Source organism: Lathamus discolor, chromosome 5 (assembly GCF_037157495.1).
Source record: "Lathamus discolor isolate bLatDis1 chromosome 5, bLatDis1.hap1, whole genome shotgun sequence".
In the NCBI taxonomy this organism is placed as follows: domain Eukaryota; kingdom Metazoa; phylum Chordata; class Aves; order Psittaciformes; family Psittacidae; genus Lathamus; species Lathamus discolor.
The window spans coordinates 68,007,065-68,033,300 of NC_088888.1; the positions used below are offsets into that span (position 1 = coordinate 68,007,065).

General features: G+C 36.2%; 1 protein-coding gene across 7 annotated transcripts in view; it reads right to left on the reverse strand.

Annotated features, from left to right (window-relative positions):
- GRIK2 (glutamate ionotropic receptor kainate type subunit 2) overlaps nucleotides 1–26,236 on the reverse strand; it is a 405,316-nt gene that overhangs the window by 70,923 nt on the left and 308,157 nt on the right. For all 7 annotated transcript variants that reach the window (XM_065681155.1, XM_065681154.1, XM_065681157.1 and 4 more), the window contains one exon: nucleotides 25,117–25,334. In XM_065681155.1, coding sequence (XP_065537227.1) covers nucleotides 25,117–25,334 — 218 coding nt within the window. The remainder of the gene's footprint in view (nucleotides 1–25,116; nucleotides 25,335–26,236) is intronic.

Sequence of the window (26,236 nt, forward strand, 5' to 3'; positions counted from 1 at the left end):
ATATGACTGAGCCTAACAAATAAATTTTTCAGTTTAAGAAGCACAATGAAATAGAACACACATAAAATATTGTATTATAGCTTTTGTGTTCAATCTCCCTAGTTTCAAGAAAATTTTTCAAGAAACTGGCTTCTAGTACAATGTAATAACATTCGTTTTTCAGTTAAAAAAAAGCAATCAGCTGAAAGAGTTAAGTCTGATTTTTTTTATCTTTTTTTTTTTTTTTTTTACCACTATATAAAACCTTTGGAACACAAAAGTGTAAAAGGAAACATTTACATTTAAATAATTAAACATACAGGTTTAAAACAACCATTACTGCTACACTCTATCAAATAAAATTGAACTGGTATAAATACAGCAGGAAGAAAAAAAGCAGCCAGAAAATAGAAGCATTTAAGGAGGAGGATGCTAACAACTGCAATTAAAGAGATGAGATGCTACCCTTTTCACTTGTAACTGTTTGGTTGGGGTTTTTTTTCCATAATTCATAACAGGAAACTCTTGCCTCAAAGATCATATTATTAAAAAAAACCCCTTAGAGAAAATTTCTAAATCAGCTCCCTAACCTGATAAATGCATAATTCCTCCCTGAATTTGAAATCCATTAAACTTCAGCAGGGACAAGCCACCACTTAATACTAGCACATCTTTAAGTCAAAGCTAAGATATATATATATATGAGTGAAGAAGACAGTTTTCAAGAAAATCAAAATGTTCAGGTAATTTAACTTGGTTAGCAGTGATACAAATTTAAATAGGAAATCTGCCTGAAACAATAAGACTCAAAGCTTTACAACACTGATCATACCTTGTTTCAGGGAACTATTTATGTGAATTGTAGTCTGCATGGAAGTATAACATTGTCTCAGAAATAAACTTTACCTCAAAAAAAAAAAAAAAAACAAAAAACCACAAACAACAAAACAAACAAACAACAAAAAAAAAAAAAACAGCAAAAACCAACCAACCAATAAACCAACTAATGAAAAACCAAACACCAGTACCACACCTGAAAAAAAAAAAAAAAGTAAGTAAGTGGTTTTGTTAAATAAAAGAAAAAAAGAAAATTCTCTGGCAGAATGTAACTAGAACACACTTTTTTTACTAATTTGGATTATGATTCTTTGTTATTTTAATCAACTGCAATACTTCAAAAATCCTACAGGCCAGTTCCCTTAGATTTTGTGGTGGTTTAAGACAAAAAATAGATTTTGTGAACATAAATGTGCATGTTTTAAGTTAGATTCAACAAGTTAGCTCCATTTATTAAGAACATCAAAGCAAAGATCCAGATTTCAGATTTTCTGCTCACACTTTGGTTTAACTAGGATATCAGTAAAATAATTAAAGGCTCAGGGTGCCACATAACAGCTAAGTTACTTCACGACTTTTGGTATTTTGGGGGCTTTTGGGTGTTGGTTTTTGTTGGGTTTTTTTTTTTTTTGTCAGTTGTTCTGGGGTTTTTGTTTCCTTTTCTTTTTGTTTTTTTTTTTCATCATACAGCTGTCTGTTTCTGTACAACAGTCTCTTTAATAAAACAGCTCTACACTTTGCGTATACTGAGCATTTACAAACTTCATTAATACAAAGCTGAGGAAGCAACAGGAACAGCTGGAGGCAAGTAAGCTGTTAAGACCCCGCACGGCTCATACAAGAAGAAGGCTTTCCATGACAGGAAGATATTTCAACATGTGAAAGCTGAATAACTTTGTTTGTTACGGAAAATTATAATCAGATCATCATATTAACATGTGGAATTCTACTAAGGAAAATTCTTGTCACTGCATGAAAATTAAATCAGTGATGCTTCAGAGTGTCTACTGCCTGTTATCATATCAGCATATGAATTGCAGGGATTCCATTCAGGCTTTTGTGCCTTTTATGAATTGCAGCATATAGCTAATTTAATCCAGAATGTAACTCTTTGAATTGTACCGTGGCTTTAATGTACATCCACATTAACACAATTCTTAGGATATTGGAAAAGAAAAAATGTAAGCTAGTAAAAAATGATAAAAAAAAAACAACAAAACAAAATCCCAAGAGACATGACCCCAAAAAACAAGAAGAGGAAAAAACACACACACACAAAACCAAAACCAAACAAAACCACACAAAAACCACACACACAAAAAAAACCCAAAACAACAAACACCCCCCACCGTCCTCCACAAAACAAAACAGGAGGCATTATCATTAATATGATAGTTACCTGGTAACTGAGTTGTAAGTCTCTGAAGTTAACATAGGAATGAGCATGGTATAATTGTCTTGTAAACAAATGAGAGAACAATACATAATTCTCATGAGAAAGTGCATTGCTCTATGATATTTTATTTCTAACAGTATGTTGTGGTTTAAGTCCAGCTGGTAATTCAGAAGCACACAGCTTCTCCCTCCCTCTGTCCCTATTTCCTCCCTCTGCTCCCAAAGTGATGGAAAGAATGTAACTCCCACAGGTTGACATAAGAACAGTCCAGTAAATAAGGTATAATACAAAACTACTACTGCTACCACCAATAATAATAATCATCATAAGGGGAATAAGAAGGGGAGAGAATAAAATTGCCCACCACCTGCTGACTGATATCCAGCCCAATCCAAGCAGCAATCTAGGTTTCCGGGTAACTCCCCACAGTTTATACACTGAGCATGATGTGCTGTAGTATGGAATACCCCTCTGGGTAGTTTGGGTCAGCTGTCCTGTCTCTGCTTCCTCCTGGCTTCCTCTCCTCACTGGCAGAGCATAAGAGACTGAAAAGACCTTGATCGGAGTAAACATTACTTAGCAAGAGCTAAATACGTCGGTGTGTTATCAGCATTGCTCCCAGACTGAATCTGAAAACACAGCACTGCACCAGCTACTGAGAAGGAGAAGAAATGACTGCTACTTTTGAGCCCAGAACACAGTACAGTAAAACTAAAATAATTTTCTATACAGGTAAAATTTAAAGCACAACTACTAACAAACATTAGCTTCAATTTCATAATTCATTTTTTCAGAATGCCTGAAGAGACCAAACTGACCTGGAGCAATCAAAATCATAATGATAACCAGAAGACAGAACTGAATGTTACCAATACAAAAGGAGCGGTATGGTCCAGTATTTGCCCCAAATGAGCCAGGAGAATGAATTTAGCTCAGCAGATATTCCAGCCTTATTCTGTGCCTCCTAAGTATAAATCAATGTATAAAAGAATCCCTATGTTCCTTGAGATCTTTCAAACCCCAGCTGCCATTAGCTCCTTGCTTCAGTAAAACACAGTGAATTGAATAACACCCTAAGCTTATTAATGGCAAGCATTTGATGGCACCAGCAGCAGCACTACTGTTTTCATTCCGTATATTTCTGCATCAATAATCTGTGAACATCCTGCAGCAAATTTTAATGTATTTTCTGTTGACCAATTTAGCAGAAAAAGTTTTGGCAAAGCAGATCTCTGAGTGTGTTAAAGTAAAAATAAGAGCTTTTGGTAGCTATACATGGAAGGCTGCAACTGCAAATTAATGATTTGATCTAATAGCCATCTATGTAGACAGAAATTTTCAGCACAATTCACTAGATCTTAGTTTCATAACAATACAAACTTTTGATCTTAAGAAAAATGACAGCAAGAAAATCATTGTCCTTAGTAAAGTGTAAAAATTTTCACTTGATACAATCACCTTAGTAATGCATGGGATTATGAAGAAAAATTTCTTATATTTATGATTATTGTAAGAAGTTATCCTACACTAACTGCAGAATCAGTCTCTTCTAATAAACATTTTTCTTCATGAAACCTGGTTGCATTTATGTGTTAAGTTTCCTGCTGTTGATCTTTTACTGCATTACTACGATGTAATTCCTGGGGAAAAGAACAATAATGTAATTCTTTTGACGTTATTGGTTTGGTAATCAATTAAAATGCTCATCATTTTCAGAAAACTGTCAGGAGACCTACAGTGAGAAATAATACACTTAGTATAGTTTAATTAGCTAAATTGCAATATTTAATAAACGAGACGCCTACCTGCAGTGACAATCAAATGCTGTCACTAATCTGGACTACAGGGGAATTTTTCTTTTTTTGCCCTTTTTTATGATAGCCTGAAAAATTCTAATTTTTATGGGATTTGTGCAAACACAGAGAATGTGCTCTATATTTCGCGCATTCATGTTTTCCCACTCTGAAAATGACAATACTTGGTGCTTTTTATAAAAGAGATATAGTAAGTGAATTAAAAATTTACAAGTGAGGTCGTTACACTCCTCAAACAATCTTGCTTAAAACGAGATTTTTAGACCACTGAATAGCTGCCAGAGTACTCACAGGTCATCTCGTAGTAAACCTGACCCTGAATCTCAGTCCACAGAGGCAATAAAGTTGGCTGAAAGTGTGTGTCATCGCTCCTGAGCAAGTACTGAAGCGTTGTAATACAACAGAAAAAAGGTATGTATGTGTCCACTTGTATATAAATAAGAAGGCTGAAGATTTCATCTTTGAGTACTTAAAGCTTTTCATAACTTCAAGAAGCTGACATTGAAGTTTTTCTATGTCATTAAATAAGGCTATTTTCTCCATTACTAATATAGATTTACTACTGAAAATAAAAGCTTAATGAAGACCAGGTTGTAAATGACTTCCCATGTTAGATACAGCTCTAAATTTTATTGCTATGTCTGTTTTGCTTGTTTTTATAAATTGCTGTTTGAAAGCAGCAAAAAATGCAAGAGAAGAGATGATATAGAAAGGGTTTATGATGCTTTTGGCTATGTTTTATTGAGGTACAAAATATTCAGTCTTCGGCCACTGCACGACAGGAATGCTTCAGCTTCGCTTTAACGCCAAAGGCAAAATAACTTTCTCTTGTCATCGAACGTATCTGTAAGCACTGAAGGCAGAAGCAACTTGCTTGTAAACATCATTACATAGCATTCTAAGACAAAAGAGCAATCTTGACAGATACTATGTGATGTTCATTTAAGCTTGTAATGTCAAAGCCCTCAGTTCTGCCCCTTGGTGTGAACTCTGGAGAGACAGGAAGCTGAAGCATTGCAGAATATTCAGCAAATTTAATTCCATTCTGGCACTAAATAGCTAAACTGTCAGTGAAACCTTTGATTCAGTGTGTGCTCTTGTGTATTTATTTGTTTATTAGTGTGAACAGAGCTTAAGGACCAGGGACAATTAATTTTCAATCCATGCTGGATTTCAGTGAGAAAAGTGTTTTTAGGTAGTTAATGCTGACTCCTCTTCCACATTGCCAATAAATATAATTTACTTTAAGTATTAATTGAGCAGACTAGGGGGCAGAACTTCCATTAAGCAGTATTTTAACTTAAAGATCAGTGAAGTGAACAAATTGCTGCAATTCTTTATAAGAAACAAGTATCCATCCTTGTGACTGTAGGTATTTTTAGAAAAAGATATATTATTAAGGAGATAGAGTTTTTTGAAGGCAAAACACCCCGGGTTCGGTCTCAAGCATACAAAATCTCCAATTCAGCTTCTTGAATATAAAACATCTCACTATTTTGCAAAGTGAATGAACAAAATATTTGTCAGTGAATATTTCCCTCCAAGTATTCTGTCCTAATACCTGCTCCTTTTTACAGCTTGCTCAGAAAAGCATTCAGCTGCTATCTGCAACTGTAAGCTCTCATACTGATAAATACTATCTATGATCCACTGACTTGCCAGCTAAACATCACTCTGTTTACTGACTTTCCAGTTTTGCCATTCCCTGTAGGACAATCTCTCTAAAGAGCATCCACTTGATTGATGTCTTGAAACTCAGTTTTCTGCAGCAGTTACTGTGTGGACAAACACTGACAAGTTGCTTATACGGTGCAGAGAAAGAAACAAACAAATACACAAGCTAGACCCCAAACAATGAACCTTCCGAACAAAAGTCCTTAAATATTTATGCTCTAGAGAAATTATATGTTGCTAGTTTCCTATGAACATACTCAAAAAGAAGCATTTACATTCATCTACAATATTAGGATCATCCAGGGAAGCAATTCTTGTCCCAGAGTCGTTGCACTGGATCTGCCTTCTTCAGAGACAGAAAAAATTGTATTTAAAAAAATTCATTTAAAACTAATAAAATCCTGATCACTTAATGCAAATCCCCAGATGCCATCTAACTTTTTAACTGTTGTTAAAGTGACTCTTTGAGAGTTGGAGTCATGAAAGCCATTATATTCTAATTTTCTGAAACCTTGATAGAACCAATATTCTTAGTATAGATGAAGTGCAATGAAGCACTTTCTTTCCCATAGGAAAGTCTTCCACTTATATTTGATGCCAGCTAACCTTCACATCTGCTATTTCCCTATTGATTGCTACAACTTGGCAGCTCTGTAGAGTGTCTGATGAGGCAATTCTAATCAGTGACACCATTTCCTCTTCAACAAAAGGAGTGCAGTAAAGTAACAGTGTATATCCTATACCTTCAGAGGAAAAACTGTGCGGAAATTTTGCAGACAAACATGTAGGCGTCATTTATTTGTGTGTATATGGAGAAGAAGAGCATTTGTCCCTTTTATACTGAACCATTGCCTATGTAAAATTATGCAAAATAGAGCTGGTTTTGAATTTTTTAAGCAAATGAAGAGTCCTTCTGGGTTACACTTGAAAAAAAAATATCTCAAAATACATGGTGCTCACTATGGAAATAAGCTTAAAATTAATTATCACTTAAAATATGACCCAAATATATTTACACATCAGTAACGCACGTTAGAGAATATCAGGACAAATAGTATGCCTATTTTGTCGTCTTTGAATACAAAGACATCAAAGTGAAATGAAATAATTTCTCCTTGATGCATACTACACTAACAAAATACTTCATTTGAAATAAACTGTTAATATCAATTATCTTATAGTCCTCATTTATATTGATGTGGGGGAAACACCAGCATGACAAAAAGAAAAGCACTGCATGTTTAAAATAAAGATAAAATATGTTTTAGTTTCAAACACAAAACTAGTAAATCATGGGTGTTTTATTTGAATTTTATTTTGACTTTGCTCTAGTCCAAGCCTCTGGATATGTAACATCTAACCTATTTTCTTTTCCTTTTTTTTTTTTTATTTTCTTTTTTTTCCAGTGAAACTTCAGATTCTTTAAGCTTTAATGGCTACAATCTGTTCTGTGTATAGTTTTACTTGGAATTAGCTCTTCTATTTTTTTCTTTCAATTTTTTCTTTGTATGTTTTGAAGCCTAGATTCACAAAGGTATTTAAACATCTAATACCTTCTAAAATCAATGGGAACTTATTTATGAAAGAAGCATAGAAATAAGAATCATGAAATGAGAATGTAGTTCCATTTTAGGATTTCAGGTTGTACAAATATTCAGTAGCTTACTCCTCTCACAATTAATTTGCTTTAAGTTAAACCAGTATAACTAAGGGAAAAAAAAAAAAACACAAACAAGCAAACAAAAAAAAGACAAAAACAAAAACAAAAAAAAACCCAAACAACCACACAAAAAAACCCCCACAACAGGAAAAAAAAACCAAAAAAACCCAAAACCCCCCAAAACAATAATAAACCCAAAACCAACCAACCAACCAACCAAAGAAACAAAAGCAAACAAAACAAAAACAAACAAAACCCACAAACCAACAAAAAATGAACCCCCCACAAAATAAATTTGGGAACAGGACAGAAAAGGAAAATGCATAATAGCTCAGGAGATGTCAAGTACGCATCAAAGTCTATGTGTTTCCAATAGAAACATGAGACCATGCTTCTAATAAGGCATTTGTGCATGATCATCCAGTTCTAGATCATGAATTTAGTCTAGTGACATTGACTTAAAAAATGGTCCTGGCCTATTTTATTTACTACTACAAATATAGCCTAAAAATGTACAAGATAGAAACATGATGCATTTGGAATAATATATTTGAAACACTATGCAAATATTTCTGTATGTATTTTACATTACTCTCTAATAAAGATTTCTTTACAGATTTTACTTTAGTTTCTAAAAGTTCACCCACAAGTCATACTTCAAAATGTTGGGTTAGAAATTATGTTTATTTAACAATAATTTTTAAAACAGCTTTTAAATACTGGAAAAGGCTTCCTAAAGTGGTGGTTTATGCCCAAGCCTGTCAGTGTTTAAAAGCCATTTGGACAATGCCTTTAATAATTTGCTTACATTTTTGGTCAGCTCTGAAGGGGTCAGGCAGTTCAACTAGACAATCATTGTAGGTCCCTTCCACCTGAAATATTCTATTTTATCTGGCTTTAATAATTATCCATCTGCTTCATTGTATAACCAAAAAGTTAGAAGTGTATAGCCTAAAAGTTCAGAAGAATAAAATTTACAAAAGAGAATTAACAATTAAGAATCTGTTAGAGGATATGGTTTGTTCTGGATGTGGATTTTTATTTTTTTTTTTTCTGTAAACATGGCTGTTAGTTTTGCTGCATCAGCCTTGTGCATGCAGAAACCCAAACGTGAATAAAACTTTACTATACAATTAAAGAATCAATAATCAATAACTTCAGTGTTGTCATCTTCAGCATTAAAGGTGATTTCATGTTCTAAAAAAATCTCTTACTTGCTTATTCTTGGTTTTTTTTTTTTTTTTAATCTATGAAAAATAAACTACTTTAAATAATGGTCTTTTTCCTCTAAATGCAGTAAGAGTTATTCTAAGGGTTATAAATTAAACCATATCACAATATTGGAGGTCCAAAAACTTTCTTAGAGGATGACAATATAAAAATATTTGGAGCTTGAAACAGTTTTGGAATGGCAACCTATGTAGATCCTCTGCTTTTTCAGCATTTCTTGATTAATACCTACTGAACTTTAATAATTCAGTTGACCGAATTTGCTAAACTGTACCCTTCAATTTAAGATTTCCATGAAAATTCTGGCATAGAATATGTCAAGATTACCACATACTTCCAACAAAATACACAAACAATGCAAATGCATTAGTGGTATACACAGTAAAACCTGCACCTGTCTCCTGAATTTAATAATAATGAAAAAAAAAAATGGACTCAATAAATGTAAGAAAAATATTACAAGCTATATAGCAGATGACACAGCAACATCTGCCCTGCCGGTGGAGAGTAAACATACTAATATGATCAAGCGTATGGAGTCACATGAGCAAACCAAATGTTGGATTATGTTTATTATTTATTATTTTTACTTTTGCCTTTGAAAGACAGGCTTTTAAAATCATTGACTTACTTTTAGGAACACTCATTGTGACCAGTTCAATCTTTTAAAATATTATGTTTACAAACACAGACCAGAATTTTGGTCATGGTCCAACTTCATCTGTAAACCAAAATGTGAACTTTTTCTATGATATAAAAGAGATTTTTCTCTTTGGTTGTTTTGTTTGATTGTTTGGGTTTTGTGTGTGTTCATTTCCATATCAGCATGAAGGAAAATAAACTTTTCATAGCCTTTAAATCAATAGTTTAAAATAAGACAAATATCCCCACAGTGCTAGTTAAGTCAGTTTTGTTATATAATTAGAATTATTTGTAATTATTCCTTGCACAATTAATTTACATATAGAAACATATTTTAATCACAACCTCTTCCTGCAGTCATATTGCAGTTTATACACATATGTAAGTTGCCTAGTGCTTAAGCAGTGGCCAGAAGTATTGTAAGATTCATCATAAGTACTTTTAGCCACCTGCATATTAAATATCTGGACCAGGGTACTAATCTAAGTTTCTCTATAGTCAATAGGAAAAGTTAAGAAATTCAGTATACACTGTCCTTCCAGGACAGTTACTTGAGGTAGTATGGAAGAACTGCTTTCTGGTGCCTTTTGGTTTCTTTCCAGGGCCAATAAAAGGCAACTAGATGACTACTTGAGAAGAGACCAGCTATTTACATATCTGCTCTGCATAGTGAAGAGAAACCTGTCCTACATGTTTCAAAAAAAAATACATCTTTCCAAGTAAAGCAAATAATCCGAGGGGGTGTGTTTTTTGCTTTGAGAACAAAACACAGGATCTTACTATGTGTTCCTGCTAAACTCTCTCAATCAACAGCTGAGATTCTTTCTTTACCAATCCACAAATTTAACTATCACCAATGTATTCCCAGTACAGTCCTACTACACATTTTGAGAAACTTCAGGAATACAGCCAGTTCTTGGGTTTACTCATTATAATTTTCAGGGATCTATAAAAGATTAATAAATTACCTTTGCTACGCATTTTACCTGTGAAGTGGAAATAGCTACATTGACAGTTGATGATATTATTAAAATACGGGTTGTGTAATGCAATACAGTGTAAGAATATAGGATATTGAAAATTTGAATGGAAAATACATTGTAACAGGAGGGTTTTAATTAGTTGATTCCATCACTAATGTCCACAAATGTAAAAAACAACAAAAACATTGCAAATCACATGGTATTACAACTGCAATATTTGGTGGTCCTGGTAGTTTTGCTGACAGATTTAGTCCATTAAAAGCCCATTCAACTCATCACAGTAATTCTATATTTCTGAAAGGAAAATTGAACACCTGAAGATTAAGAGTCTTAATGTTTTTTTTGAATTGTTAAGATATTTATTTAGAGTATTAAAAATAAAGTTGTATCCTGGAAATAAATCCAGAAATACATTATTAACTGACTAAGAATGTAAAAAATAATGGCCTCAACACTGCTTATGAGATGAACCTTATAGTTGCTCTTCAATCCTCCTTTCATCTTTAATGATCTGATTTGAATAGACAACCACTGAGACAACTAAACCTTCACCTTCTTCATTACAAGCAGGCTGTACAAAAAAAAAAAAAAAAAATTCTTGTACAAGGCACCTGTGATTGGAAGAGGAAGCTATAACTGAAATTTCACTATTTCCTCTGGTAACTTTTGATTTTACGTGCAACCAAATCCCTGACTAGAATTCCATTGTGGAATTGCACATGTATAAAGAACTATGTTTAGAATCTCTGTACTTCATGGAACAAAAGCTGCATCAGTACTACTAGGTGCAGCCATAAAATAAATTAAGGAACCCAGAAGTTTGAGTTAACTCAGCTTAAACCATGGCAGCAGTTCACCCTGAATAAAAACACACTTGAACAATAGCTACCTGGACAGGCTCAATTAAAATTTTTAGCACCAAAGAAACTGTTCTCAGAGCTTCTTTGACAGATAAGGTAAAAGAGTAAAAGAAGAGCTAGAGAGACTTCCCAAAAAGTCACAAAAAATGTTTGGTGCCAATAGTCCTTCTTCGCACAGTTACTTGAGGGATGTCTCTTCCTGTTTCAGAAAGTGGAAATGTATTAAAAAGTACATGAAACTTTTATCTATGTCATGCAGAAGCTCCTTCGGAGTTTTTGAATATTCCTTGTAAGTCGAGGAAGTTTTTGCTTGTATCAAAAATAAAAATAAAATAAAAATAAAATAAAAATAAAATAAAGAAAAAAGAGAGAAAGGAACTGAAAGACTGTGAGAACAACACAAAAAAGAACAGAACACTTTCTATTTTACCACTGGCTTTCTGTTGCACAACAAAGTCAGAGTTCTTCAGAGAAAGACCAGAAAAGTCAAGTCTTCAAAGGCCTCTAGGATACTTGCTGTATTTTATAGCTCATTAAGGGGGACCTGATTTCAGTTCTCAGATGCAAATGTAGACTACTCAAACACAATCCACAGTGCCTAGTTTCTAACTAGAAATAATAGTTTACTAATAGCACGTATTAATGCAATAAAAGGTCTCATGGTCCCCTCAAATCACAGTGATTTACAACAGAATTCACATAATACCTTATCTGGATTTTGGTTGCCAATTACATTTAAATACCTATTGTGAGAGTTTAAGTAAAATTCAGCATAAAATAACATATCATTTATGATCATCACCATTATTATGAGTGACTGTCACAGCTTTTGAGGTGTGAGAAAGAACAACCCCCCATAATTTCCTATACAAAAAACTGATAAGTAAATTCAAAGATCACATGCCATATCTGAACAAATAAGAAAACATTAAGAAATATATTGTTTATCATTGGTCCAACATGTTCATGGGCAGATAATTCTCTGATAAGTAGGCTACTCTGTTCATAAAGAATTGGCTGCTCATGGCTTGGAAGTGTACTTTTTGCTGGGTAAAAATATGGAGTGATGGTGAAAGGACTTAAAACCAATTGGTGACCAGTCACAAATATTTTTCCACAGCACTGAGGCCAGTTCTGTTTAATATGTCTATCAATTATCTGGACGAGGGGATCAATTGCACCCTTTGTAAGTTTGCAGATGACAGCACATTGGGTAGGAGTGTTGATCTGTTTGAGGGTAGAAAGGGTCTACAGAAGGATCTGGCAGGCTGGATTGATGAGCTGAGGCCATATGTATGAGGTTCAACAAAGCGAAGTGCCGGTACTTCACTTAGATCACAACAACCCCATGCAATGCCCTGGGCTTCGGGAAGAGTGGCTGGAAAGCTGTCTGGCAGAAAAGGACCTAGTGTGTTGGTCAACAGCTGGCTGAATATGAGCCAGCAGTGTGCCCAGGATCCAAGAAGGCCAATAGCATCCTTGCTTGTATCAGAAATAGTGTGGACAGCAGGACTAAGGAAGTGATAATCCCCCTGTACTCAGCCCTGGTGAGGCTGCACCTCAAATCCAGTGTTCAGTTTAGGGCCACTCACTACAGCAAAAACATTGAGTTGCCGAAGTATGTCCAGAAAAGGGCAAAAAAGCTGGTGAAGGGTCTGGAGAATAAGTCTTATGAGGAATGGCTGAGGGAGCTGGGGTTGTTTAGCATGGAGAAAAGGAGGCTGATGGGAGACCTTACCACTTGCTACAACTACCTGAAAGGAGGCTGAAGCAAGACGGATATCTCTTTTCCCAAACAACAAGCGATATACGAGACAAGAGGAAATGGCACAAGCTGCACCAAGGAAGGTTTAGATTGGATATTAAAAAATTCTTCAGCAAAAGTGTTGTCAAGTATTGGAAAAGGCTACCCAGGGAAGTGGTGACACCACTTTCCTCCATAGTGGACATGTCACTTAGGGACGTGGTTTAGTGGTGGAGTGGTAGTGTTAGGTTAACGGTTGGACTCAATGATTTTAAATGTGTTTTCCTCTAAATGATTCTATGATCCTAAAGCATGCTTTTGCACCATTTTTTAATAAATCAGTGGTCTATATTGTAGAGATTAAGGGTCTTGAATACATTAAATACAAGTTAAAGTAATGCATGTGTACTGAAAAAAATCTTAAAAGGCATCCATATCCAATAAAGCTATGTAATTATTACCATAGGTGTATTACAAAAAGGATTGTTTAACCATTCTCAAACAATATTCTATCTGGAGCAATGAATAACTCGAGAATAAATTCATCAGTATAGTAAGACTTTAGGCGGTGTGGAGGACAGTTCTGGCACTGGAAACATTTATCTACAAAAAGCAATGCTAATGCAGTTGGGCAACACCTCAGTAATATCATATATAAACTGACAAGGTGGAACAAAGAGTTTAACTCTGCTAATGAATAAAAGCTTTCAAGCTGCTTCAGTGGGCAGGAACTCAACACGGAAGGCTGCTCATATGGCAGGATCTTAGACAAAACAGGCTAAACCAAGAGATAGTTGACTCTGCAGAATTGTTTCTGAATCACAGTCCCAGGACAAGTCATACATCAAATCTGTGAACTTTACATCATACTTGGTGATCTATTTGCTTTGAAGAGCAAGATGATTATTTTTTTCCAGACTGTGATTGTTAAAATGTTCAGATGTGCTCTGAATTTCCTACAAAGCTGTTTGCAGTTGAGGGAATATCTATAATCTATTTCAGTTCTCTTTCTCACACAGTTCATGATATAAGGACAGGCATAAACAGAAAAAGGTCAAAAAGCAAAGAGAAAAGGAAAATGCCCTCACCCTGCCTCCTGGAAGAAAGCAGCAGGAGAAGAAGCGAAAGGTGGTAAGGCTAGATAAGAATTATTCTATGCTTTTCTGAGGAAAAAGCCTTGCAACCTATGATCCAAACTCAGAGTTCGTACATTTTTCTTACAATTGGCCCTGACAGCAGGGCCATTACAGGACCTGAAGAGGCCACAAAGCAAAGCACATCAGGTGGGAGAAAGGAAACAAAATGACTTATGAGAGAAGATAAAACCTACAATAGTACATCAGGACAATTTGCAATCTGAAATATCAAGAATTACATTCCTGTCGATTTTCTCATCCTTGCACCTCCAAATGTCTAGGCAACAGAACTTACTTCCCAGAAAAGTATGGTTTTCCAGTCACTTTCACATTTAGGAGGGTGATATAAGATTCATAGAATTATTAGGGTTGTAAAGGACCTTGAAGATCATTTGGTTTGAACCTCACTGCCATGAGCAGGGACATCTTCCACTAGACAAGGTTGCTCAAAGCCCCATCCAACCTGGCCTTGAACACTTCCAGGGATGGGGCAGCCACAGCTTCTCTGGGAAATCTGTTCCAGTGTCTCACCACCAAACTTCTTCCTTTTATCTAGTCTAAATCTACCGTCTTCTAGTTTAAATCCATTACCCCTTATCTTATCACTACTTGCTTTTATAAAAAGACCCTCTCTGGCTGTTTTAGGTACACTTTAGGTACTGGAAGGCTGATATAAGGTTTCCCCAGAGACTTCACTTCTCCAGGCTGTCCTCACGGGAGAGGGGCTCCATACCTCTGACCACCTTGTCTTTTGTTGGTAAAAATTCCTGATACATTTTAGGACTCAAAGTGAAGTCTGGATAACATTTGTCTATCAGGCTTGAATTTCTACAGACAAATGTACAGTGAGTGGCCTCTGATGTAGCCTGCAGAGGGGGAAAAGAAGAAGGGTGAGTGAGCAGCTGTGTGGTAATTAGTTACCAGCTGCATTTAAACCCCAACAAGCCTACCTGAGAGTTCTGTGGGGAGATCAGCATAAATCCCTGTAAATACTTGGGGTAAGGCAGAAACAGATGCTGACTGTGCAAAATATTAATTGATCCAAAGATAAAGAAGACTCATTCTAATATCAACCTAATACTTAATTTATTTTTGATTTCTCTACTAGATTTCCTTTCAGAAACAGCTAGTGGGTACCCAATTCATATGTTAACTATATAATTCAATATTTAAATTATTGTGAATTACTAAATTATTTTTTTACTAGAAATTTGTGTATATTTCTTTAATAAGAATCTGAAAAGCATTTGTACATGTTTCATCAGTTTCTAGGAGCTGTAGCTGGAGACAGGTGTAAATGATAAATATGAATACTGTGATTTTGGAACATAATTATCATTATACCACATGTTATTCAGCAGCTCATTAGGAGTGCTTACTATCTGGATATATGTCATAATGCAGTATAAATCTTTGCAGAAATGAAAAGTTGACTACTCCTTGTGTTTGTTTTTTTTCAGCCCCTAATGCAGAAAGAGGGGGAAAACGTGTAAGGAATGTGGAATGGCCAACAGGAAGGCAAAAGGCATGGAAAAAGGGAAGGATGTAAGGATAGTGGATTTCCACCACATTCCATCTCTTTTTAGCTTCATGTCTGAGCACTGAGATGCAACAGGCAGCCAAATGGCTCTTATTTACTGGAGGAACAGTAATGGCTCTGACAACCCCAGAGAAAGAGGAAGGGTCAAGACAGCATAAAACCATTTCAGTCACTTTGTCCCAGTACCTAGAGAGTTGGTTGGAATGAGGCCTTTTACATGAATTAGTTCTGCTTCGTGCCCTCAGATACAAAGAGACAGAAAGTTCAGATCAAAGAACTTAATGGTGGTAAATTTAGCTGAATTTTAATGCTGAAATGCATTGGTGCTCTTGTTATAGTATGTGATAATGCATCATCTGACCTAGCTACCTAGCTTCCTCGATCTTTTAAAAAATAAGCAGAAGTCAATAAGGCAGACGTGTTTTGAGGTCTTGACAAAGTATTTATCTCATTTTTAGAGACTCTGTCATTGCAGATTTAGTTCTTGTAAGTGTATGGAGCAACCACAGACTTTGCTTTACAAGTTCACAACTGTGACAGCTTTTGTTGTACTTTCACAGTAGTAGTGGTTAACTGAGTAGATGCTCTTGCAAATTCAAAATAATGAGTTTCAACTGCATGTGTTTCTAGTAATGAGGCCCAAAACATCATGATTAAAAGAAAAAAAAAAGAAAGAAAGAAAAAAAATTATCCAGTATATATATATTCAATTCCCTTTTTAATCAAAAGTTCCACATGTGTATTTATGCATGAGAACAAGACTGTATTTCTTACATTCAAATAAAACTTATCTGTAAAAAGAAATAAAACAAACTGAACATGCATCTCAGGTATCTGCTACCAATTATTTTTAAACATTGTCCAGATCAAAATATGGAGGCTGTGATTTAAAAATAAATAATTTTCCATTAGTCACTGTCAGTCAGTGGACACATGAGAAGGTCAGAAGTGGTGTTTCTTTCATTTTTGACTTGCAAGAATTTTACCAAATAATTGATACGTACTGCTAAACTTCATACTGGTTTATTTGCAGAATTCAGCTAAAGGCTTTATGTGTGTATGTGCCCATGTCCATATACTTGCACGTACATACCTATTTGTTAAACAGAAAAATATAATTTTTCTAATACAATGTTCAAAACCAGTTTGAAAAACACACTAAAGTTATACTGGCTTTATACATGCCAATGCCAAAATAATTTAAACAAATTACTTATTCTTTTTGATACTTTTTCATTTATGTGGGGGCATCTGTCACTTGTACTCCAGTTGCAAGCAGTGGGAAGTTCCCCTACAATTCATTTCTTCAGCCTTAAGAGACTATTTCTGAGATTTCACAATGTATAGGTAGAGCTTCATGCTATTATCTTTAACAACAGGCTCAGAATTTGGAAAAGGAAGGTAAACATTAAGGACGGAATTATTGCCATCCAAAATTTCCTGAAGGAGGTGATAAAAAAATGGCTAGGGTAAAAAGCTGAGGCAGAGGACAGGACTGAAAAGGGCCAGCAGCATGGATCATTGTGGAGAAAAAGCAGTGAGGGAAGAAACTGAAGATATCACAGTAAAGTACAGCTGGAGTATAAAATTGTATCCTGAAGAAAAGGAAAAAAAACAGGCAAATGTAAGCTTTCCGGAATTAGTCCCCTGTCTGCCTTTCACCAAGTGATTTTGAAAATGATGCATTCCCTTCAAAGCTTCAGTTTCCTTATCAGCAAAATAAGGATATAAAATATACAACTTACACAAAGAGCTTAGAAGACTTTTAATTTGTGATACAGAAGCAATGACAGTAATCAACTCTTAGTACACAATGAAAAATTACTTTGTTTTTTACTACTTGGTATGCAAATGCTAAGTAACCGTGACTGAGAAAATTTCTATTATGGATGGTACTGTACCAAAATGTAGAAAGAAAAAAATATTGATATTGAAAGGCACAGACATGAAAAAGATATGAGAAAAAAAATGTATCCAGCAACTTCATCAAGAAAATATTAAAACTGCAGGCTACCTATAAGCATATGTGCTGTAGAAGTTTCTTTGTATGTGAGGATGGACAGCTGTGGTACAAATAGAAACAGGGTTGAATTAACATTATTCTTCTCAATCTCAGAATTGTTATTCAGCAAGAAAACAGACACTGGGATTTTGAGAAGAGTAGACTGAGAGACCACAGAAATCAGAGGCAATGAAAAATCTGAGCTTTTTTATCCAATAACAGCTAGTGTGAAAAGAGTATCTTTCATTAATTTTTTTTTTTTATTTTATTCCAAAGGAAGGAAGACAGGCTTCTGAAGTTTGAAAATGGTCAATAGTGACAAAAGCAGCCAAGAGAAAGAATGAGAAGTTGGTAACTAAGAAAATCTCCTCAATTTGAGAAACATCACAAGCCTAGCAGCAGATATAATTTGGAATCTACTTTCACATTTCTTTCCTTCTAATTCTTGTATAATACTAAGGTTTTATTTGTTGTTGCCATTGGCTCACAAGACCTACCAGGCATGTAATAGACTTGTGAAATTACTTCCTTTCCATGTTCAGACTAGATAAGCAGATCTTAAGAGAAGAGAGCACTGAAAATTTCCTTAACTTTCTGGATTCTAAAAGGAGTTGTAATGTCATGTTTCTCGGTCCATGAGGAGGCATGCAATGATCTGAAGGAGCTAGTAAACCTCTGGAGACAACATTCTTGTTTTTCACCAAAACTGTTTCAGAGGGATGTTTGAGCCTCGTGGGTAACAGCATTTTCAACACATATTCCTGTGCTGTCTGAGATTTTAACATTAGCAGGTTTTAATCTAGCAGTTACTTTGTTTGTCTGATTCCCATTTATTTTCTCCTTCAAAAAATATACTTTTATTTGAGTATCACACATCTGTGGCTAGGTTCCAGAGTTTTTTTAAGACAGAATTCAATGGACTGCTATATAGATAATTTATGAAGAAATTACTGTCAGTTACATGGACAGCTACCAAGCCTCACTGTGATTGGAACTAATAACTATTACCAAGATATGATAATTTCATTTAATGTTAGGAAACCATCTGGTGCCTTCATGTCTTCTTGTAACACAATGCCATGGTTTTACCCAATCCATTCTCATTAAAACAAGACGAAGCAGTAAAAGAAAAACATACATATAATAAATTTATCCTCTCAACCATTTTTGCATAACACTCCCCTCCCCCAGAAATCATACTCTCATAGATTTTTGAAGTGAGACAGGGCTACTAAAAAGTAATCTGAGCTCCTGTATAATGAGGTCTGTCTGTTTCACTGAGTAGCCTCTAAGTCAAAAGCATAATATGTTTGGGTTATGCTGTATCCATTTTCCTCACAGTTGCTGCATGTGATGGATGAATCCAGAAAACTCTCAGATAAGTTGTAGCACTTATGACTCTCACTCTTGAAGTTATATATCTTATTTTTAGTTTGAATTTTGCCTAATTTTGGCTTTGAAACACTGGATCTTATTATGCCTTTTTCTGCTAGATTGAACAGTTATTTCTTGTCAAAAGTCTCATTCTCATTAAGGTATTTAGAGACTATGATCGAGTCACCACTTAACCTTATCTTCAGCAGATTAAACAAACTGATCTTTAGCCTCTAACTACAATGTTTATTTCCGGACCTACAGTAGTTCCTTCACCTTCAATGAACTCTTTCTATTTTAGACATATTTTCAAAGTGCGGTCAACAGAACAGAACACAATAGTTCACTAAGTTTATGTAATGTCATATAAAATGGCAGTTTTACTTCCTACTTGAAATTTACTTGTCTATATATCAGAGAATATAATATACATTTAAACCTCTCCTTTAACTTACTGGTAAAACAGAAATTATTCTGAAAGGAATTTAAAACGTGACTATTTACCCTGGTTTTTCACACACTATGCAGAAATAGGCAACTCTTCTGTCTTTTCTATCTATATTTTTCTATATTATCTACCTCCTCTGTCACTTCTGTTACTTAAGATATTTTTCTGATAGTTTTTGTCTTCCTTTATCAGTTTCATGTTCTAAGTGATTTTTATATTATTATTTAGTAGTAGTATCTATGAGCTGTTCAACTCTAGTAGTACCCTTGAAGGCAATTCCATTTACAGTCTTACTTTAAAATATTTTTTTTCATTTACTCTTTCTTCATGTAATAAATTATATTCCTGAAACAATTTGCTCATACAAAATAGAAGTATATTTTGGAAACACACAAATACATATAAACTATGTTTACCAGAATGGTAATATTCTGTTTTCTGAAACTCAAACTCATTAGGTAAAATACCTAATTTTACCAGAGATGTTACTGTAACAGTCTGTATACAAATGTTTTGTTTTATCTTTCTAAGAATATTTAATTAAATAGTATTTCTTACATAGATAGTTGTAACAAACAGCATTTACATCAAGCAAATTCTGAATTCCACCTGGAAGTTGCTTTAGACACTGAATTAACCAAATGAGATTATACAGTTTCTATTTACTTTTCAAGCATGATTTTAACTTACTGGCTGGACTACAAGAACAGTTGTAGTTACTTCTAATACTTAAGTTTAGATCCATTAGGTAAACAATATCAATTAATTTACATACTTCTAGATAAGATGATACACGTCAGAAAAATACTTGGAATCATTTAGTTGTTACCTGGAACAGGAGTTCTTAACTATCAGTGCATTCTCACATCACAAAACACTTATTAAACATGATCTGTTCACACATAAAGCCCAGAAAATATTCCACAGAATAAACCTTAATTTGACCTTAAATGTATCAACTGAATAAACAAATCCTGTGTTTTATTCTGATTTCTTTTTTATTCACTGTGAAGAAGAACTGGTTAATGTACTAAAAACAATACTAATGTATGTGATTTGACACAGTCTAGTTTATTCCAACTGCAAACAAAAATCTTCCATGCAGGATGTGCAATTGCTATTTCATTAGAAGCAGCTTCTCTCTAGCTCTTGGATATAATATACTAGGTAAACACAAAATACATCTAGATAAATAGAAACAGCAGAAAAAGAACAGAAAGAAAGACTTGTGCAGAAAAGGGAGCAGCATGGCGAACAAAAAAGAGGAATTAGAGATGTGTGCATGTCTACGGGAGTTTGATACAATAGGCATCACAGAAACATGGTGGGATGGCTGCTATGACTGGAGTGTTGGAATGGAAAGTTACAGGCTCTTTAGAAACGACAGGCACAGCAGATGGAGAGGGGGAGCTGCTATTTATGGTAAGGATAGGCTGGAGAGTATGGAACTCTGCCTGGGGACAGGTGAGTAGTCAAAAGAGTGTGGGTCATGGTTAAAGGGAGAACAGCGATGGGAACACATTATTGTGGGGATATCTTACAGACCTCCTGATCAAGAGGACTCTGTGAATGAAGCACTCTACAGACAGATAGGAACAGCCTCATGCTCACAGGCCCTTGTCCTCATGGGTTACTTCAACCACCCTGATATCTGCTGGAGCAATACTACAGCCTGGCACAAGCAATCTAGGAGGTTCCTCGATTGTGTGGAAGACAACTTGCTTCTGCAAGTAATAGAGGAGCCAATAAGGACAGATGTCATTCTTGACCTCATGCTCATCAACAAGGAAGGCCTCGTTTGAAAATGTGACGTTCCAGGACAGCCTTACTTGCAGCGACAATGAGATGGTCGAATTTGGGATCCTCAGGACAGTGAGAAGAGCATGCAGCAAGCTCACTTGTTTGGACTTCAAAAGAGCAGACTTTGGCCTCTTCAGGAGCCTGCTTAGTAAGGTTCCATGGGATATAGCCCTGGAGGGCAGGGGGGCCCAAGACTCTTGGTTGATATTCAAGGATCACCTGCTACAAGATCAGGAGTGCTGCATACCAACTAGAAGGAAGTGCAGCAGGAGGGCCAGGAGACTTCCTTGGATGGATAAGGAGCTGCTGAGGAAAATTCAAAGGAAAAAAGAGGCTTATAAAAAATGGAAGCAAGGACAGGCAGCCTGGGTAGAGTACAGGGATGTTGTCCAGGAAGCTAGGGACCAGGTTAGGAAGGCTAAGGCCTAGCTAGAATTAAACCTAGCCAGGGATGTTAAGGATAATAGGAAGGGATTCTACAGGTACGTAGCAAACAAAAAACAGACTAGGGACAAAATAGGCCCCCTGAGGAAGCTTTCGAGAGAACTGGCTACACAGGATTTGGAGAAGGCTGAGGTTCTGAATTACTTCTTCGCCTCAGTCTTCACTGGCAAAGGCTCTGACTGCACCACCCAGTTCTTAGAAGGTAGATGCAGGGACTGTGAGAATGAAGACCTTAGGCCCACTGTAGGAGAGGATCTGGTTCGAGTCCATCTTAAAAATCTGAACGCACACAAGTCCGTGGGACCTGATAAAATCCATCCGCGGGTCCTGAAGGAGCTGGCGAATGAAGTTGCTAAGCCACTGGCCATCATATTTGAAAAATCATGGCAGTGAGGTGAAGTTCCCGACGACTGGAAAAAGGGAAATATAACCCCCATTTTCAAGAAGGGGAAAATGGAAGACCCGGGGAATTACAGACCAGTCAGTCTCACCTCTGTGCCTGGTAAAATCTTGGAGCACATTAAGGCACATGAAAAACAACAAGGTGCTTGGTGACAGCCAGCATGGCTTCACTAAGGGGAAATCCTGCCTGACCAGTTTGGTGGCCTTCTATGATGGGGCTACAGGATTGATGGATAAGGGTAAAGCAGTTGATGTCATCTACCTGGACTTGTGCAAAGTGTTTGACACTGTCCCACACCACATCCTTCTCTCTAAACTGGAGAGACATCAATTTGATGGATGGACCACTCGGTGGATAAAGAACTGGCTGGACGGCCGCACACAAAGAGTTGTGGTCAATGGCTCGACGTCCGGCGGCAGACTGGTAACGAGTGGTGTCCCTCAGGGATCGGTGTTGGGACCGGTCTTGTTTAACATCTTCGTCGCTGACATGGACAGTGGGATTGAGTGCGCCCTCAGCAAGTTTGCCGATGACACCAAGCTGTGTGGTCCGGTTGATATGATGGAGGGAAGGGATGCCATCCAGAGGGACCTTGACACGCTTGTGAGGTGGGCTGATGCCAACCTTATGAAGTTCAACCATGACAAGTGCAAGGTCCTACACCTGGGTCGGAGTAATCCCAGGCACAGCTACAGCCTGGGCAAAGAAGAGATTCAGAGCGGCCCTACAGAAAAGTACTTGGGTATGCTGGTCAATGAGAAAATGAACATGAGCTGGCAGTGTGCGCTCACAGCCCAGAAAGCCATCCGTATCCTGGGCTGCATCAGAAGGAGCGTGACCAGCAGGTCGAAGGAGGTGATCCTGCCCCTCTACTCTGCTCTTGTGAAACCCCACCTGGAGTATTGTATCAATTAATATTTATGTCCTCAACATAAAAAGGACATGGAACTGCTGGAACAAGTCCAGAGGAGGGCCACAAGGATGATCAGGGGACTGGAGCACCTCCCGTATGAAGGCAGGCTGAGGAAGGTGGGGCTGTTGAGCCTGGAGAAGAGAAGGCTGCGTGGAGACCTCATAGCAGCCTTCCAGTATCTGAAGGGGGGCTATAGGGATGCTGGGGAGGGTCTCTTCATTAGGGACTGTAGTGAAAGGACAAGGGGTAACCGTTTAAAACTTAAACAGGGAAAGTTTAGATTGGATATAAGGAAGAAATTCTTTGCTGTTAGGGTGGTGAGGCACTGGAATGGGTTGCCCAGGGAAGCTGTGAATGCTCAGTCCCTGGCAGTGTTCAAGGCCAGGTTGGACAGAGCCTTGGGTGACATGATTTAGTGTGAGGTGTCCCTGCCTATGGCAGGTGGGTTGGAACTAGATGATCTTAAGGTCCTTTCCAGCTCTATCTATTCTATGATTCTATGATTCAGTATATCCCTATGCAAAGAGGAAAACATCCAGAGTAGGAGAAATATTCTCTATGCTTAAAACCCCCACAGATTATGCACATGCTAAAAAGAAAAAGAATAAATAAGAGGGAAAATTAAGGGTGGGGAGAAGGAAAACTAAAAATTAAGCAGATGCAGAGAAAAGTGGTTCTGGCAACAAGATGGAAACACCCTACTAATTTAAACTTGCTTCCTGATATTTCAGAATCCACAGTTCACATCTGAATTAGAACAAGTTCAACGTTTTTTGACAAACAAAAATGAAATTGAAGTCTTGTAGTGTTTTCTGGTAACTCAATAAATACTTTGTGTCATCTCCTCGTGGCCTTAATAAATAATGAAATAATTTTAACTCTTAAAAACCTGTCTTCAAAATTCCAATGTTGTTTCTTTTAACTGTTTCACATATTTCCTGACATCAAGAGACCTCTAACAGATTAGTTACTTCTATTAAGTTCATCCTTTTCCAATACATATTCTGGAGAGAATACTCAGAAACTTCCCAATGCTATAAGTTTGCAGCAGTATGCTATAAGTTAAGCAGCCTAAAAAATTCCAGTATACAGAAGCTGAATTGATTTGGGTGACATGGTTCATTGTGAGGTGTCCCTGCCCATGACTGTGGGGTTGGAACTAGATGATCTTAAGGTCCTTTCCAACCCTAACTATTCTGTGATTTTTATTTCCAAGCAGAAGCTGAACCCCTATAACTTTTATAAAAAAAAAAGAAAACTATGTATACAGTTCGATTTGCTCTAAGGTAATAAGATTAAATAGTGACTATTTAGCCTTGATATCTAAACAGGTTTTGTACTGTCTGAATCTGATGAGAGGAACTGATAACACTTAACACATTCTTCAAATTATGCACCAGTTTGCAAGTTACCTTGGACCTCAATTTGTCTAATTTCAAGTGCCATTGTAATGGACACAGCAAAGATTTAGGTGACCACATAACAACTCAAAAAAACAGAATACACTAGGTAAAAGTTTTTAAAATGTACCAAAGATCAGACGAATATTGGTAAACACCTCCTTGTTTGGAAGATTTGAGACACCTCTGTGTTATCAGACATGAGTTTGAGAACAAATCATTCTCTCTCCTTTCATGCATACATCTAATTTATGGCCACTTAAATGATCGATGAAGTTAGATAAGATTTCTCTCTAATTCAGCAGCATATTTCACTGTATTTAAAATGGAATTATTTGATTAAAAGGAATAGACAAGCTGTCAGAATCTGAGCTTTTTTATGTGAACCCTAAATTTCATTCAAAAGAGTCTTAAAAATACGAAGTCCTAAACGTTTTTCTCAGCAACAAAAATTCTTAATGTAGTCCGTTTGCTTCAAAAAAAGACTAAAATTAAGTATGATGCTGTGGAACTGATACTGTAACTCTTAACCTGACAAAACTCATTCTTGTACATGGCTATAAGAGATCTATCTGAGCAAAGTGTTCAGGTTTCTTCACTTACTCTACTACAATAAATTCAATTCTTTAAGCAAAAATCATCAGAGAAACTGCCTTTTATTTACCATTACAGTTTTTACATTTGATTCCTTTACTGTCTTACAAATCCTCAAAAAGTGATTTTCAGCTGCTTTTGATGTCAGCAAGAACCATATCTGTTGCTTCTTAGTAATGTGTACAAGTCCTCCCTCTGCAATTGGACACAGCATCTTTTAAAAAAGGAGAATATAAAGCTTACCTTGAAGAAAGTCATGGTTGCTCCATCTTCAACTGTTCCATACTCTATCTTTGTCTGCTTGGCCAAATCATCAGCAGAATCAATAGGGGATTCCATACGTTCCACTGTCAGAAAGGCGGCTAGGTTAGCAGTATACGAAGAAATGATGATAAGTGTGAAAAACCACCAGATGCCTCCCACTATCCTAGTGGAGAGGGCTTTGGGCATGAGCTCAGAACCTAATGAAAACCAGGGTAGAAAGGTGAAACCAATGCACAGACAATAATTAATAAGTGTTCAGCACTTTTTGCCACAGTGGGGAGATGGAATCACTGTGCAAAAAAATCTTTAGGCTACAGGTTTACATGTACTGCTTGTACAAACACACACAACTGAAATGAAAAATAAGGATTGATTACACTTATAAAGACAGACCTTTTTTGAGCTGTGGGAATCAAAACATAGAAATGGGAGATTCAATGATCAATGCCTCTTAAATTTTATAAATATATACATATCAATGTGAAAAAAGCAATTACTTGAATTGGCTTTCCAGAAAAATTTGTGAGTGCTCTATCCCTGGCAACGTTCAGGGCCAGGCTGGATGGAATCTTTGGTGACATGGTTTAGTGCAAGTTGTTCCTGCTCATGGCAGGTGGGTTGGAACTAGATAATCCTTTCCAACCGTAACTATTCTATGATTCTATGATTCCCTGACTCTATGATTAATCCTGTCTGGATTGAGCCTCTAATTTAATATTGAAGCATTTATATAGTTCTTCATCATCAAGACATTACACAAATATTAACTACTTCATAAAAAGTCACCTAAGTAAGTAAAAGCTAATGATGAGAGGAACAGGTATAGAACAAAAGTATTTAGTATCTGAAATATGAATTCTGAAATCTTATATATATGTGCTTTTGATTTTTGCATTAACATTGCTGTAAAGGGTTGTTCATTAACTGCTTATATAAAAAATAAACATCTCCCATCTCTATAGGTAGCCCCACAGTTACAGATAAACATGAGTGGCTATGCCACACACTTAATTTGAGCAGCAATGAAAAGATTAGACCTTTAAGCATAAATTAGATAAAGATAGACTACAATGCATTGCTGGAGTTGCCTGCTCATGGC